This window comes from Myotis davidii, unplaced genomic scaffold, assembly GCF_000327345.1.
Source record: "Myotis davidii unplaced genomic scaffold, ASM32734v1 scaffold77, whole genome shotgun sequence".
Taxonomy (NCBI): domain Eukaryota; kingdom Metazoa; phylum Chordata; class Mammalia; order Chiroptera; family Vespertilionidae; genus Myotis; species Myotis davidii.
Genome location: NW_006289713.1, coordinates 4,921,978 through 4,936,773, shown reverse-complemented (window position 1 = coordinate 4,936,773; position 14,796 = coordinate 4,921,978). Strand labels below are relative to the sequence as shown.

General features: G+C 50.0%; 1 protein-coding gene across 2 annotated transcripts in view; it reads left to right on the top strand.

Moving 5' to 3' along the window:
- The window catches only part of IRF8 (interferon regulatory factor 8), a 17,144-nt gene extending 2,552 nt beyond the window's left edge, over positions 1-14,592 (top strand). The window contains exons 2-8 of one of the 2 annotated variants that reach the window (XM_015562978.1): positions 1,567-1,750; positions 4,176-4,264; positions 5,751-5,856; positions 6,974-7,021; positions 12,093-12,479; positions 13,460-13,575; positions 14,150-14,592. In XM_015562978.1, the coding sequence (XP_015418464.1) occupies positions 1,567-1,750; positions 4,176-4,264; positions 5,751-5,856; positions 6,974-7,021; positions 12,093-12,479; positions 13,460-13,575; positions 14,150-14,326 (1,107 nt within the window). In that variant the 3' untranslated portion in view covers positions 14,327-14,592. Of the gene's footprint in view, positions 1-1,566; positions 1,751-4,175; positions 4,265-5,750; positions 5,857-6,970; positions 7,022-12,092; positions 12,480-13,459; positions 13,576-14,149 lie in introns of both variants that reach the window. The other variant, XM_015562977.1, reaches the window with a different exon arrangement.
- Positions 14,593-14,796: the final 204 nt, after the last annotated feature.

Here is a 14,796-nt window from a genome sequence, read left to right as displayed (position 1 = left end):
AGGAATGGGGGCGGGAGGGAGACGGGGCGCCCACCCAGAGCTGGGCGGCCATGGGGAGGGCGGCAGCCTGGGCTGGTGAAATACAGGTGGGAAGGAGCCATCTCTGAGTTGCGCTAGCTCACGCCATCCTCTGAGGGGCGTTTCTCTGTCCACCAGATGTGCCTGCTGTTGGAAGGAGTCAGTAGGCAGGCCTTGGTGAGATAGAGCCATTTAGGGCTTTTCTGGTGAAGTGGAGAACCCTTTAGTTTTATACAAAGACCACCTTTTAAAAATGTCTGAGTTAAAACCAGTTTGTTTTTCTGCCTTTGTAAGTGGGTCTTCAGAATCTACTTATACCAGAGACCCCTTCACTGTCCGCAGGCGTCGTCCTGAGGTTGGCTTCATGGTGGGGACCAGAGATGGGAGATTGCAAAGGACATTGAGCGCAGTTTGTACTATCCCTGGTATACTGATGAGGCCCTGATAGCAGCTCATACTTATTTTTAAAAAAGTATTTTTGCTTCTTTTTCACAATGTTCACGGTGGAAATCGAGTTAAGGGGTTCATGACAGATCTCCCAGCGGGGTGATATCTTAGAGCCAGCCCGAAAACCCTGGAGAGAACTCAGTGCAGACTGGAAGCGGGTCTCTGCATTTCATGAGCTCCTAGGGGATTGCTATTAAGTCGAGAACAGCTGGCATTTAATCCCATACACGGTCACCTCGGAAAGGTACCCCTTGGACTTGCAGTTTCCCAAGTGGGGTTGAGAATTTCCTCTAGCTCTGATATTATTTTAGGTTGGAAGATTCTGCCTAATGCCAAAGCTTATTTTCACCTGACAGTAGTGACCTAATTGGTGTGTTCTGTATTCCAATTTTGAAATTAAAACTATGTCCCTTCACACCTTTGATTTAAAAAAAAACAAACAAACAACAGTGCCCCATTCTACCTTTGACCTTAAGTTTCCAGTTTTGCATCTTTGTTCCTAGTTCAGAGTCTAAGGTTTGGAGAGGTCAGAAAACAGAGCTGTGAAAAACCCAACAGAGTGAGAGACTATTTCATTGCATTTTAAACAGTGCCTGGGGGAGATGGGGGGAAGGCTAGAATAAATGCCAAAATGCAAAACACAACTTCTATTAAAAGTAGCAGGGCAGTCCGTGGATGACCACACTCAGAATTTTTGCAAATGTTTCCTTCTCATGCTAAATTTTCATGCCAAGGGCTGATTTTAAAAACACACACACACAAATTGTTCTTTGTTTTGAACATTCTAGTGAAACCATGTGGACTTCCTCCTTGTGCTACTTGACCTCAGACTCCTCCTGGCTCGCTGGTCCAGGGAAGGAATTGTGTTGGCCTGAGTTCCAGTTTCAGCTCAGCTGGGAGATCTTGGGGTCCCCTTCCTGGCCTGGGTCTTTTTACATCTGTCCGAGAAAGTGGTCTGATTGAGGCCTGGAATTCCTTGAATGAGAGTTGATGGCTAAAAATGGCTCTCACGAGGGCGAGCAAGTGCCGGTGGTGACTGTGGCCGTGGCTATCTGTGGCCGAGGGGCTGACTGTTTCATGTACTGCTTTCTCTCCTTTCAGGCCTGGGCGGTTTTTAAAGGGAAATTTAAGGAAGGTGACAAAGCTGAACCAGCCACATGGAAGACAAGGCTACGCTGTGCTTTAAACAAGAGTCCAGATTTTGAGGAAGTGACAGACCGGTCCCAGCTGGACATTTCCGAGCCATACAAAGTTTACCGCATCGTCCCAGAGGAAGAGCAAAAATGTAACTATCCTGGATGGGCACTCGGTCCCACAGAGGCTGCCAGGCCCAGGCCTGGGGTGGAAGCCGCCGCCCACAGGGTCTGGGGCAAGGGGTTTTAGCTAAACAAAATAGTTGTCTCCTTTGTATAAGGAATTCTCTTCCCACTGACCTCACCCACCATCTGCTGACCAAGTGGCAGCTTCCAGTTGAGTGAGAGGTGGCGCCGATGGAAGGAAAGGGCGGGAGATTGGGTGGCAGCCAGCTCTGCTGACCTGGAGTGCTGCAGGGTATCCCTGGGGTCAGGGATGAGATTGGGCAGGAGCAGGGATCCTCTGACAGTGTGGAAGGAATTCCTTTTGTTTTCTGGCAACTCTGAGAGGAGGCTAGGGGACCATCAGGTGGACAAAGACGGGATGGCTGACTAAGGTACAGAGTGAAATTCTTGAATGAATTTTTGGAGGGTGACACTGTTAGTTTCATTGCTATGACTCAACACTGTCAGAGCCTGGTCATTGTTTAGGAATTCAGGATGTGATGATTCCTGAAGTTCTGTAATCCAGCTCTGTAATCCCAGGAAAGCATCTGTGAAGAATTCAAAGCAGGGATAGCAACAACGGGCTGCACATCTCCCAAGGCCCGATACCCATGGTCCGGTCTGACATCACTAATCAACCAGGATGTGTGGAGCTCAGATCTGGCCCCAGAATCCTTTTCAAAGTGGTGTGCTGTGCAGCTGCTATGCATCGGAGCTGGCCTGTGAGATGAAATCTAATCCCCACCTCTGGTTTAAAACATGTGTTAACACATTGACTTTCTTAGCCATTAGATGTAGCAATTAGAATATGGGCATGGCATCCTTTTCTCCTTCAGAGAAGTCCAGTAAGGCCTGAAAGCGATAGAACTCTCTGGTAAGGGCTATGTAGAAATTCCAAGTTTGAGTTCCTCCCACTGTGGGAAGGCTAAAAATGTTGATGGGTAATTTTTAAAAAGTTAAAATTGTGACCCTAACAAATACATGGTGAACCTGGATCAGAGAGTTACTTGACTCATTAGTGAGGGAACCAGCTCGATGACAAAGGTTGTTTGGCAGAATATGCCACACTGACAGACATGGTCAGTGAGGGGAGGAGGCTGAGCCTGGCACTGCACCGCAGTTTGGGAGTTATCTTTTCTGCTGGTCGTTTGTAGCTTAATTGCCTGTACATTAACACCTGGCTTTACTGAGTTTGAAGTCTAATCGATAGTCAGTACGAAGTCAAACAAACTGACCTGGAAAATCAGATGATCCTTAGGGGAGACCTCTTGGAGAATCCTCTGGAATGGTTTCAAAAGGCCAGTCGTCATTTTGCTTTATTTCTCAGTTTTGGAAATATGTATATATTTCCAATATATAATTTTTTTTTGTCACCACAAAGTAAATTGTGATTTGAAGTAGTGGAGAAGTTTCTCTTACTCCTCTACCCCCAGGAGCAGCCAAGCTTGAACTGGCAGGTGACCCCAACTTGTTTATAGTATGGGGCACAGCCAGCATCACCTGCAAGGGTGGATGTTAAAGAAGCAGGTTCTCAGGGGGGCAAAGAGGCATGGCATTTGCATAAAGTCTACATGGACCCATTCTCCTCTGTACTTCAGTAGTTTGTAAGCTACATTGGGGGTGCCCCACCTGCCCCCTACTTCCCCCATCAACCGCTTCTAAGTGAATTCTTGAATCTATCAAAGTGGAATAAAAGTTCAGCAAGGATGAAACAATAGGCCAATTTTGTAGCTCGCTGGGACTAATGTTATAATACATCTCACACTGATAAACTTAAACTCCTGTCTGGGGAAGAGGCATAAGAGTGAGGAGGAGACTAGCCTGATCCAGAGAGCTTGTTGTGGAAATGCTCACGTGCCTTTAGTGATTCCTGACGAAGGCAGGTTTGAACTGGGCCTGGGTGAGTCTTTGCCGTGCCGTGCATGTGCGTGGGGTGTGTGTGTGTGTGTGCAGATGCACACGTGTACTGGTATATTTGGAAAGGCTAAAAGGAGATTTCCTGCCAATTAACTTAAAAAAAAAAAAAGAATCTAACCTGCAAACATATTTTGCCAGGAAACCTTTGAGTGCCTACAAGTGCCCAGCTTGTAAATTTAACCTCTGCAGGGCGGTAGACCTGGTGTCTGGTACGCATTCATTTGAGATCCCCACAAACAGAGGGAAGAGACCCAAGTGCTCTTTGGCCTCTAAGTGTTAGAAACAACAACAACCAACTTCTCTCTTTTGATTCTGCTGATCAGATGACTGAAGAAGCATGGGAAAAAAATGTCTAGGCCTTTCCCAAACCAGGGAAGATACTGACTTATTTCCTTCCACTCAGCATTTAGAAACAAACCACTGATGGCCTCAGTGATGGTAGGGATGCCTCAGTGCTCTGGCCACATTTTGCCATGTTTGTCTGCTTTTCCACAGGCAAATTAGGCGTGTCGACTCCTGGCTGTGTGAATGAAGTCACTGAGATGGAATGTGGTCACTCTGAAATTGATGAGCTGATCAAGGAGGTAAGTGGGGCAGTGTTTCTGGAGGTCTGGCCCGACAGCAGAAGGCATTGTTCTTGCTCTACCAAGACATCCAGAGCCTCAGGCTCTCCCAGCAAACCTTGACTCTGCCCCGGCAGAGAGAGAACGTGAGGACTGGGCCACCGGTGTGAGGCCAGCCTCCGCCAACCGGTCAGCCCGTTCACCCGGTGTCCAGTCCTTAATCCCAAGGGCTGGGGAGAGTGCTTGCTCTGTGTCAGTGATGCTTCCGCAAGCTCTGGGTTTTCATACTTAAACCTTCTGAATGCCAGCCTTTTCTAATGCACCCTATATTTTCTTACTTTCTTAGCATGCTGCAGTGAACAATATGGGAACTTCCCTTCCTGCTTAGGGTTGTTCCTATGGCATGATTATTGTACTAGCTTTCATGGCTGGTGCGCTGCCTGTCTTCCAATATACAGCTTTTCATCCTTGATGGGTCAGAATGCCATATAACCAAGCTTGTTAGAATTGTACGTAAAGTCATAATTAATAGGCTATAAATAAAGGCTTAATGGGGTCCTAGGCAATGGGTATTTGAATACCAATTTTAGTTCTTTGGGTGCCATTTTCTTCTACCTTGAGCCTTTTAACTATGTTTTTATGGCTATTACAGGGTATAAAGGCTTAATGGGGTCCTAGGCAATGGGTATTGAATACCAATTTTAGCTCTTTGGGTGCCATTTTCTTCTACCTTAAGCCTTTTAACTATGTTTTTATAGCTATTACAGGGTGGACATTGCATAGCTAAAATAATCCCACACAGCCCTTATAAAAGGTGGTGGAGGTGCTATATAAATTCTTCTTCATTCACATAGCAATGCTAGAATCCTTGGGAGTGGCTTGGTGGTCAGGAAATGCAGATAACAAAATATAATCTACTCTGAGCTGCCCGACTTCTGCACGTGGCAGCTGTTACGTGTCTGGGTGGTCTTTGGCAGCAGATCAGCGGAATTCCTGGTTTCCTGTCACTCCAACAATGTCCCGTTTTCCACGAGGTTTTTCTGCTGACTCAGCGAAGAGAGTGCAATAGCAGGATTGGTGCACCAGGATCACAGGAAAAGCAGATTTCAGAAACGTTTCCTCACTGGATTTACCCACCTCCTTTAGGAAAGGGGTCCGAGATGGAGAGTTGAGACATGGTGTATTGAGTGAGATTCACGAAAGCTTGGCAGAGTCCATTCAATGTCAGGTGCGCTGCGGTCCCAGAACCAGCAACAGGCAGTTTCAGGAAAAGGTCAATAAACTTCTTATTAAGGGCCCTGAAGAGGCTAGTAATTCAGTTACGTAGTTTGATCACTGAGCATCCTGGATCTTTCGAGATACAAGTAAAACTTCCCTTTTGTCTTATGAGCTATCGGTGACAATATGGTCTTAGTTAAGCATAAGCCTTTCATCTCTACAACTCTGGGGTCCTGCTTTGGAAGCCTAGTGACTGTGCTGCTCTTCTGTCTTGTTCTCGGTCGCACAGCGCCCTGTGGATGAGTACATGGGGATGGTCAAAAGGAGCCCTTCCCCGCCTGAGGCCTGCAGGAATCAGCTCCTCCCAGACTGGTGGATGCAGCAGCCCAGCGCAGGTGAGGATGGGAGCCCAGACCACTCCCAGTGCTTGGGAGCTGGACGTGTTTGAATGCTTTCAGCCTTATAGCAGCCGGGGTGGCGTGGGGACGGGACGGGGGTACTGCTATGATCCCTATTTTATTGACGGTGACTGCCTCCCAGGAAGACACATCTGTCCTTCCCATAGGAGGTGTCTGCTTCCCACGCGGCTCCTGGGGAGGTCAGAGGGGAGGGAGTGCAGTGAATGTCTCCGGACCAGAGGGGATTCACAGCTCTGGGCCACGTTAGGTCTGTTCGGCCCTCCATCCAGTTTCTTCAGACATTAGGGACCTCTCAGAGCCAAGCACGGCCCAGAGCGGCGGCTGGAGAGCAGGAGAGCCCCGGAACGGGCACTTGCTCGCTCAGAGCCCTGGATTTGAGTCCCCTGTCAGAAGTTGCATAGCGTATACAAGGCTCAGTTTCCTCATGACAAATGGGGACACCAGGACTGACCCTACAGGGCCTGGAAGCTAAATGAGGCATTCACCTTCTTATTAGCTCCTGATGACCCGCCCTGCACCACTGCTTGAAATGACCCTCCCTCCGGGAGCATGAGTGCCTTTGCTCCCTTACTTGGCCTCTCCCCCACTGGCCCCTGTGGGAGACCCGGAGGCGGTCGCTAGCCTAATGGGCCTCAACGGTTGTGAGTGTGGGGTGGTGTCAAATCAGGGGCCCTGGAGAGCCCCCCTCCCTGTGCCAGCGGCACCTCGGAGAAAGCTAGCTCCAGCTGGGCTCCCCTTCAAGTCAAGCCCTGGCTGGTGGACACGCAGTCCCCCGGTATTTTGGGAGCAGGGGGAAGGAAGCGTGGCCCCACAATGTCACACTGACACATGGTCAGAAATCCCACAGCACAGAGGAAGTCTCCCCCCTCCATGCTGGTTGGGTTGAGGTCTGGTTTTCTGCGTTTATGAAACATAGGTCGCCGCACTGAGAGGGAAAAACACCGAATTCAGCGGAAGCCTGTGGCAGGGCCTCAGGAGCACGCCATATGCGGCTTTTTAAGAAACTTTTGGAGAGGGGGAGTGTGTGGGTTGCTTCCCCTGCACACAACCGAGTGTGGCTGGATCTGAGTCTGCTTGTCTCTTCCTCCAGCAGGCTTGCCGCTGGTGCCGGGTTACGCCGCCTATGATGCACAGCATTCAGGTACGAAGTGCTCTGGGCCAGGCCGGGTGGGGGGCGCTCTGAAGACAAAACTCGAAGGACCGGTGTGGGTTCTTGAGGGCCCCTGGATAAGCATGATCTGGTGTCAGAAGTCGGGCACCTGATTCCTCCTTTTCACTGTTTGGTTTGGGAGTGAGCAAGTGGCTGGCCTCTTTGAGAGTCTTCTTGGACTGGACCAACAGATAGATCCGAAGAGCTCTTTGCAGGTGTAACTATATGGGAGAAAGAGTGTGGGGACAGATGCACTCAAGGCCCAGCTCTGCCCCTGTCATGTGACCCCAGGCAAAGTAATTGAACCACTTGGGACCTCAGGCTTCTCATCTGTAGAGTAGGGACAACAGTAGCAACTACCTCATGGGAATGTTGTGAGGCTCAAACACAATGTTATTAAAACTTTCTGGTAGGGACATATTGGTCAATGGATGTCTCCAGTGACAGTTTGTTTTACTCTCTCCCACCTAAGTTTATAACAGTAACAATGCTAATAACGATAATGGTGGTGATGATGCTGGTGATGATGGTGGTTATGATGGTGGTTATGATGGTGATGATGGTGATGGTGATGGTAATGATGGTGAGGGTGATGGTAATGATGGTGAGGGTGATGATGGTGATAAAGATGATGGTGGTGATGATGGTGGTGATGGTGGTGATGATGATGGTAATGATGGTGATAAAGATGATGATGGTGGTGATGATGTTGGTGGAGATGGTGATGATGGTGGTGGTGGCTGACATTAGTGAATGCTAACTTGGTCCAGGATCATCAGTGAGACTTTCATGGCCTAATCTCATCATCACTTTCTACCACCCCTAGGTAGGTGCTGTTATTTCCATTTCACCAGCTCAGAAACCCCTGGTCACAACACTTGTGGGCCACAGAGTGGGGTGCGGTCCCAGGCTGTTCCATCCCTGCTCCTGCCCCAGATGACAGAGGTGGTCGCTGTGCCACATTGTTGTCTAATTACATTGGGGACTCGGACCGTGTTCCTGCCAGCGGCTCCTGGAATTTACATTCAGGCTCATTGATGGCGTCTTCAGAGCAAAGGAAGCTGGTGTCTTCCCCCAAAGCGGCAGGTTCTGTGAGAAGGGAGCAGCCTGCCTCATCAAGATGGGCCACATAATGTTGGGGCCGGGGACCCGAGGCCTCCTGGCACAGAAGGGGAAACGGGGTGCAGAGAGAAGGGTCTTGACCACGGCCCTCATGGGATGAGTGTTTTTGGGTGGATAGAGGCAGGGTCTCAGCCAGGCAAGAAAATTTTAAAGCAAATGATGTTCCCATTCATCGAGCCCTTGCCCATTGCACAGCAGGCCTGGGAGCGGGGGACTGTTATAATTCTGGCTTCACAGATGAGGAAACTGAGGCTTAGTGGTTAAATCTCTCACCTCAGATCACAGAGCTGGTAAGCGGGGTTGCCAGGTTCAAACCCAGGCATCTGGCTTCAGGTCTGTTTTTAGATTTATGCTGGGCAGCCACTATGCCCACCAGAGGCTCAGCTCCTAGAGGCCCCAGGTCATGGGACCGGGCCTTTGACCTGGTTAGCTCTGGGCTATGGCCCAGGGAGTCTGCTGACCAGCGCTTCCCGGGGGCAGGAGAGTAGCCTGGCACATGCTACAGTGTCTGGGTGAGCAGACATGGTCTGAGGAGGAAGCTTCCTCAGTTATTCCAGAGCTGTCTCAGCACACAGCAGGTGGAATGACTCGCAAAGAGAATCCTACACCATTCCTCTAGAACAGTGGTTCTCAACTTTCCTAATGCCGCGACCCTTTAATGCAGTTCCTCATCTTGTGGTGACCCCCAATTTCATTGTTACAAATTGAACATAATTAAAGCATAGTGATTAATCACAAAAACAATATGTAATTATCTATGTGTTTTCCGATGGTCTTAGGCCATCGGAATGGGTGAAAGGGTCGTTCAACCCCCAAAGGGGTCGCAACCCACAGGTTGAAAACCTCTGCTCTGTAAGTTGTGGACTTCGGTACCTCTGCTCGGTTCACACAACCCCTCCCCCATGTAAATAAGTTGTCAGGGGCCCCCAGTTCTTACCCCTATAGGGATAGGTAATATCACGGTGAAGTGTCAGGAGAAGGACAACAGGGAGTGGCAGAGACTGTGGCAAAGTGGAGGGGCCGCCCTTCTCTGGGCTGCTTGTGGTTCCTGCCCAGTGGACTTACGGACCCAGCCAGGCTCAATTCTCCCATTTTCCTAGAGGAACCAGAGGTCTGAATTTTTAGGTGAAATTTTCCCATATAAAAGGCTGGCAGCAAATTTGTGCTAGCAGCACCTCAGTGTGCTGGTGGATCCACACATGTCTGTGGCTGCCGTTCGTGCTCTAAACTGTATGTATTTGAAATAATCGGGGTGAAGTACAGTGTTTGAAACTGACAGTGTGACTTGGAGCTAAGAATACAGATGTTGTGCCCTGGCTGGGATGGGTCAGTTGGTTGAGCATTGTTCCATGCACCGAAAGATCACTGGTTCAATTCCCAGGACACATACCCAGGTTGCAGGTTCGATCCTCACTCAGGGTGGATATGGGAAGCAACTGATGAGTGTTTCTCTCTCTCCCTCTCCCTATCTCTCTCTCTCTCTCAAATCAATTAAAAAAAAGAACTGAGATGTGGAGCCAGCCTGCTAGAGAGGGAGTGCATCCAGGCTCCCCAATTAGCAATCGTGCCATTGACAACAATCACCTTAACCTGTCTATGACTCAGTTTTTTCACCTGGAAAATGGATATAATTTTAATAGTCTCTACCTCATGGGATTGTTGTGAGGATTAAATGTGCTAATAGGTCTAAAGCACTGGGAACAGCACTTGGGATGTGCTGTGTAGACCAGGGACTGTGGCTTATAACTTCAGGGGTCTCATCTATATAGCTAATCTTTTGTCCTGTTACCCCAATTTATTTAATAACCACTTATACAGTGCTGACATATGCTAAGTACAAATGCAAGCTCATTTAATCCTCACAGCAACCCAGTGAAGTGGGAGTATTATTATCTCCACTTTGCGGATGGAGAAACTGTGGCACAGAGTAGGGAAGCCGCTGCCCAAGGTCACACAGCTGGGATAATGCATCAGGCAGTGGGTTCCAGAGCGTGAGCTCTGCTGCCACTATGGTCAGACTATCCCCTGGCAGGGCCGTCCTTGGTGAGTGGGTGGATGTAACGGGAGCAGGACAGGATTGCGAAGGGCTGGACTGAGTAATTGGAGGCCTTTGATGAGTGGCTTCTGCTCTGTGGGTCTCCACTGCTCGCCTGTAGGGCACGGTGAGCCATGGCTCAGGCCCTTCTGGCTTGAATCTCCTCTGAGCCTAAGCTGTCCCCTGGCGTTGGGGTCACTAGGACAGCCCTGCCTGGACATCTGGCACACCTTGTCCGTTGCTCCGGAAGTTCATACAGCAAGAGACACTAATGTGAAATAAGGCCACAGCCATGATAGGGCAAAGGGGCAGAGTGGCGGCAGAGTCATCTGGTGTGTTTCATCCATTGGGACAAAGTTCAGAATTGTTTCAGAGTGAAGGAAGTGGAATGTGTCAAGTCATCAGGCGATGCGGACATGGCAGACTTGGAGGTGGGAGGATGGTGAGTGGGGGTAATGAGACAGGGAGTCGGATGCCAGTGCTGCTTCTTACCTGCTGGGTGACTCCACCTGGGCCTTAGTTTCCCCAAATATCAAATAAATGAGTTGGACTGGAGCCCCTGCGTGAGTCTAGACTGCCGTTAACGCCAGCGTGGGAGGAAATGGAGCCTGTGAACTACAGTGGGGAGTCTTAGTATTTGACTGAGCAAATGATTCTTGAGCAAAGCCCTAGGAGTGTCCAGGGAATGTAAGTGCACGGCAGCATGAGCCCAGCTGAGGTAGGTGGCCCCCACAAGACTCCCCCTGGCCGTTGTGCAGGTGTGCGCTGCACAAGTGTAGGGGGCACCATGGATTTGGGCAGCTCACAGCTCATGTGGCTCAAGGGATCAGCCCCAGATTGGTCTTAAAGGGTTCCCCAAACTCACCAAGCTCATTGATAGTGCCTGTAATTCTCATAGTTTAAGGCTATTAAAATGCATATTTCTCTAGGAGTATCCCTGAATTGAGCTGTTGTCTTTATTCCTACCTTAATTTAGAAGTTCCCAAACTTTAGACACTTGAGCCCCATTTTCACACTTTGGTTTTCATATCTGGGTATCCCCTGGACTATCATGAATATCCTGTTTTTCTCTAAATCTTACTTTTTAAAACTTAAATTTACTGTAAAATGGGGGCCATCTGTCATTGCCTGGGAAAGGGGAACCAGTGTCACTGCTATAAGTAGGAAGCCAAGAGGTCAAAGCACATTCATTGAAGACCAGATATTCTGTTTAGAGATTCTGGCCAAAGCCTGCCCCTTGGTTAGAGGGAGGTTGTCAGCAGGAGTGTTGTTGTCTGCCGGCACCAAAGCGGGGCTTTGTTTCTCGGTGATCAGAGATTGAGAGCATAGACATACATGTACTGTACACGGTTGCCTAGTTATATAGCTGTATATACTCTAGAACAATGTAGCCTGTTGTCTACGTTCATAATGGAAGGATATGCTAGGTCTGAATTCGAGGTTAGTGAAAATAAAGAGAGATCTTTTTTCTTGACAAATTCAAGTCCCCTGGATTTCAAATTAAGAATCGATGTTACATATTATAACATAGCAGTGGTATAGCAGTGCCTGTGAGGGAGAGCCAGTTTCCTAGGAAAGTAAGTTGTCAAAACCTCGTCACTCTCAGGGTGACTGATAAATTATGGCAGCTGTCAGCCCTTCCCAGCGGTAGGGAGCGCACTGTAATGGCTTTCTATATTTGGAATCATTGGTTTCCTTAGCAATTCTGTGTACTTATTCAGGCTTATAAAGTTATTATTTCTAGAAAGAGTGCATGAACTTCCCAGAATGCCAGAAAGGTCCCGGACACACCGACAGTTAGGCTCGCCCAGTTCGGGAGGAAGAAAGGCTCTGGGCATTTCCCCAGGAAGGACCAGGGAACCCCCTTCCCCTCAGCCCCTGACCTGTCCCCCCCTTTCCCCACAGTCTTCTCCCAGATGGTCATCAGCTTCTACTACGGGGGCAAGCTGGTGGGCCAGACCACCACCACCTGCCCCGAGGGCTGCTGCCTGTCCCTGAGCCAGCCGGGCCTGCCCAACACCAAGCTGTATGGGCCGGAGGGCCTGGAGCTGGTGCGCTTCCCGCCTGCGGACACCATCCCCAGCGAGCGGCAGAGGCAGGTGACGCGGAAGCTGTTCGGGCACCTGGAGCGAGGCGTGGTGCTGCACAGTAACCGGCAGGGCGTGCTGGTCAAGCGGCTGTGCCAGGGCCGCGTGTTCTACAGCGGCAACGCCGTGCTGTGCAAGGACAGGCCCAACAAGCTGGAGCGCGACGAGGTGGTCAAGGTCTTCGACACCAGTCAGTTCTTCCGAGGTCTGTACACTGCCACCTGCTGCCTGTGTCTTTTTTCCCCCCAGAAAGAAAGGGAGAGGGACTGAGAGATAGAAGCATCAATGATGAGAGAGAATCATTGATCAGCTGCCTCCTGCACGCCCCACACTGGGGATCGAGCCTGCAACCCAGGCACGTGCCCTGACTGGAAATCGAACTGTGACCTCCTGGTTCACAAGTCGATGCTCAACCACTGAGCCACGCCGGCTGGGCTGCTGCCTGTATCTTAAAGATCACGCCTTCTTCCCAGGGCCATTTGTCGCCCAGTCCCCATGGGGATATGTAGGGGTGGCACAGCTGCAGCAGGGGCGCCCCCTGTACTTGAATTCTGCTCTGCACTTCTTTTGCTGAGCGACCCTGGGGAAACCTCTCCATGCCTGGACTTCCAGCGTGTAGAATGGGAGGAGCAGTACAGCAGCTTTCTCGAACAGCTGTTGGGAGCATTAAGATCTTAGCACCTTGCAGCTCTGTATGGACCGTCCCTACACCCTGGGAGCTGGTTAGAAAGCATTTCCGTCCATGTGCCTTTGGGGCAGAATCTGCATCATGGCCAGGCCCCAGGGGTTAGGTGTGTGTGGACCTTGTAAACACTGAGTCCTTGGGACCACACCCCCACACGGAAGTGCTGCACATCAGCCATGGTTATCCTGTGAGGCATATAATTAGCTTCCCGCTGTGTGTGTGCCTCCTGGAGGTCAGGGTGTCCGAAATCAATCAGTCAGGCTGCCCGCAGCACTGCCTGGGAACCCTTCTCTGTGCTCCACAGCTCTCTGCTTCTCTCCCTCTTCCAGCCAGGAGGTAGTGGCACAGCCCTCCTGCCTCCTGGCCTGAGGACTCCTGGAGGCCTCCTGGAGGAGGGGCCCTGGCAAGGTGGGCGAGGCAGCATGTGTGAGCTCAGGTGTGAAAGCACCGACCGACCGAGGAGTTGCAAACACCCGCCCTTCCTCCTTGTGCCTTTCCAGAGCTGCAGCACTTCTACAACAACCAGAGCCGGCTTCCCGACAGCAGGGTGGTGCTGTGCTTCGGAGAGGAGTTTCCAGACATGACCCCCTTGCGCTCCAAACTCATCCTCGTGCAGGTAAGAACGGGCAGCTTCAGGGCTTGTGGCCAGATCTCCCAGCCCACACATCAGGACCCAGCTTATTCTTGGGCGGAAGGGACTGGGGTGCTCCACTTGTGTGCAGGGGCAGACCTGGCGAGACCGTCCGTGGCAGCAATGGATTCTTGTCAGTGCTGAGCCACCTCCTGCTCCAGGACTCTCACCATCTGTGTGTCTCCCCTGCTCTTTCTTTGTATGGTTTGTTTTTCAAAATCAAAACCTTTCCAGAAGGATTCCACCCTGCCTTAAGGCCTAAGTGACCTTAATAAGGGTTTGACAAGCCCTTATTTCACCGCCCTCAAAGGAATGCAGCTCTAATAGTGGAGTTCTGGACACTGGCTAGACAAGTGGGGGACAATATTGAAAAAGCATACATAGGAGTCTTTGCAGGGATACTGCTTTCCCTTTCTTTGCGTCTCCTTATTCGGAGTTCATTCATTTGGGACTCAAATGCTAGCGTTAGACGGGAGTAATCAAAGAATCTGGCTACGGTCAAAGGAAGTCCCACCTCACTTCCCATCTCCAACTCTGACCTTGTGCACCATCCCTCTAGATTGAGCAACTCTATGTCCGGCAGCTGGTGGAAGAAGCGATGAAGAGCTGTGGTGCTGGGTCCATGATGCAGGCTCCTGAGGAGCCCCAGCCAGACCAGGTCTTCCGGATGTTTCCAGATATTTGTGCCTCCCACCAGAGACCCTTTTTTAGAGAAAACCAACAGATCACAGTTTAAGTCTCTCTCTTGGGCACCCCACCCCGCCCACATCTCATCGTTCATTATTACAATTACTGTTGTAATTATTTAAGGATATAGATCCCTCTGACCTGGGGTGGGATGCCTCACGCTGCTCTTAATTTAGTAAGGGCGTTCTCTGAGGGCTCCACGTTCAAAGCGAAGTTGTGTCCAAATTCTATCGTTCAGGTGTAAACATTGAAGCCCACACCAAGTGGTCTGCATGGTGTAACTAGAACCTCTGATTAAAACGTTTGTTTCCTGTATTGTCCCCCAATTATCATTACTTGCTGTGATCCTTCAGCATTTTGGGATAATTGATATTTCCCAAGGCTTTCGTTCACTCTGACTAGCACATAGTTGCTCGCAGTAAAGAAATCTGGGGATCACCTTGTGAAGACAAGTCTGCTTTCCGTCTTTATCTTTTGTTAGAGCTATAGATTTATGATTTCATGTGCTTGATTCGATGT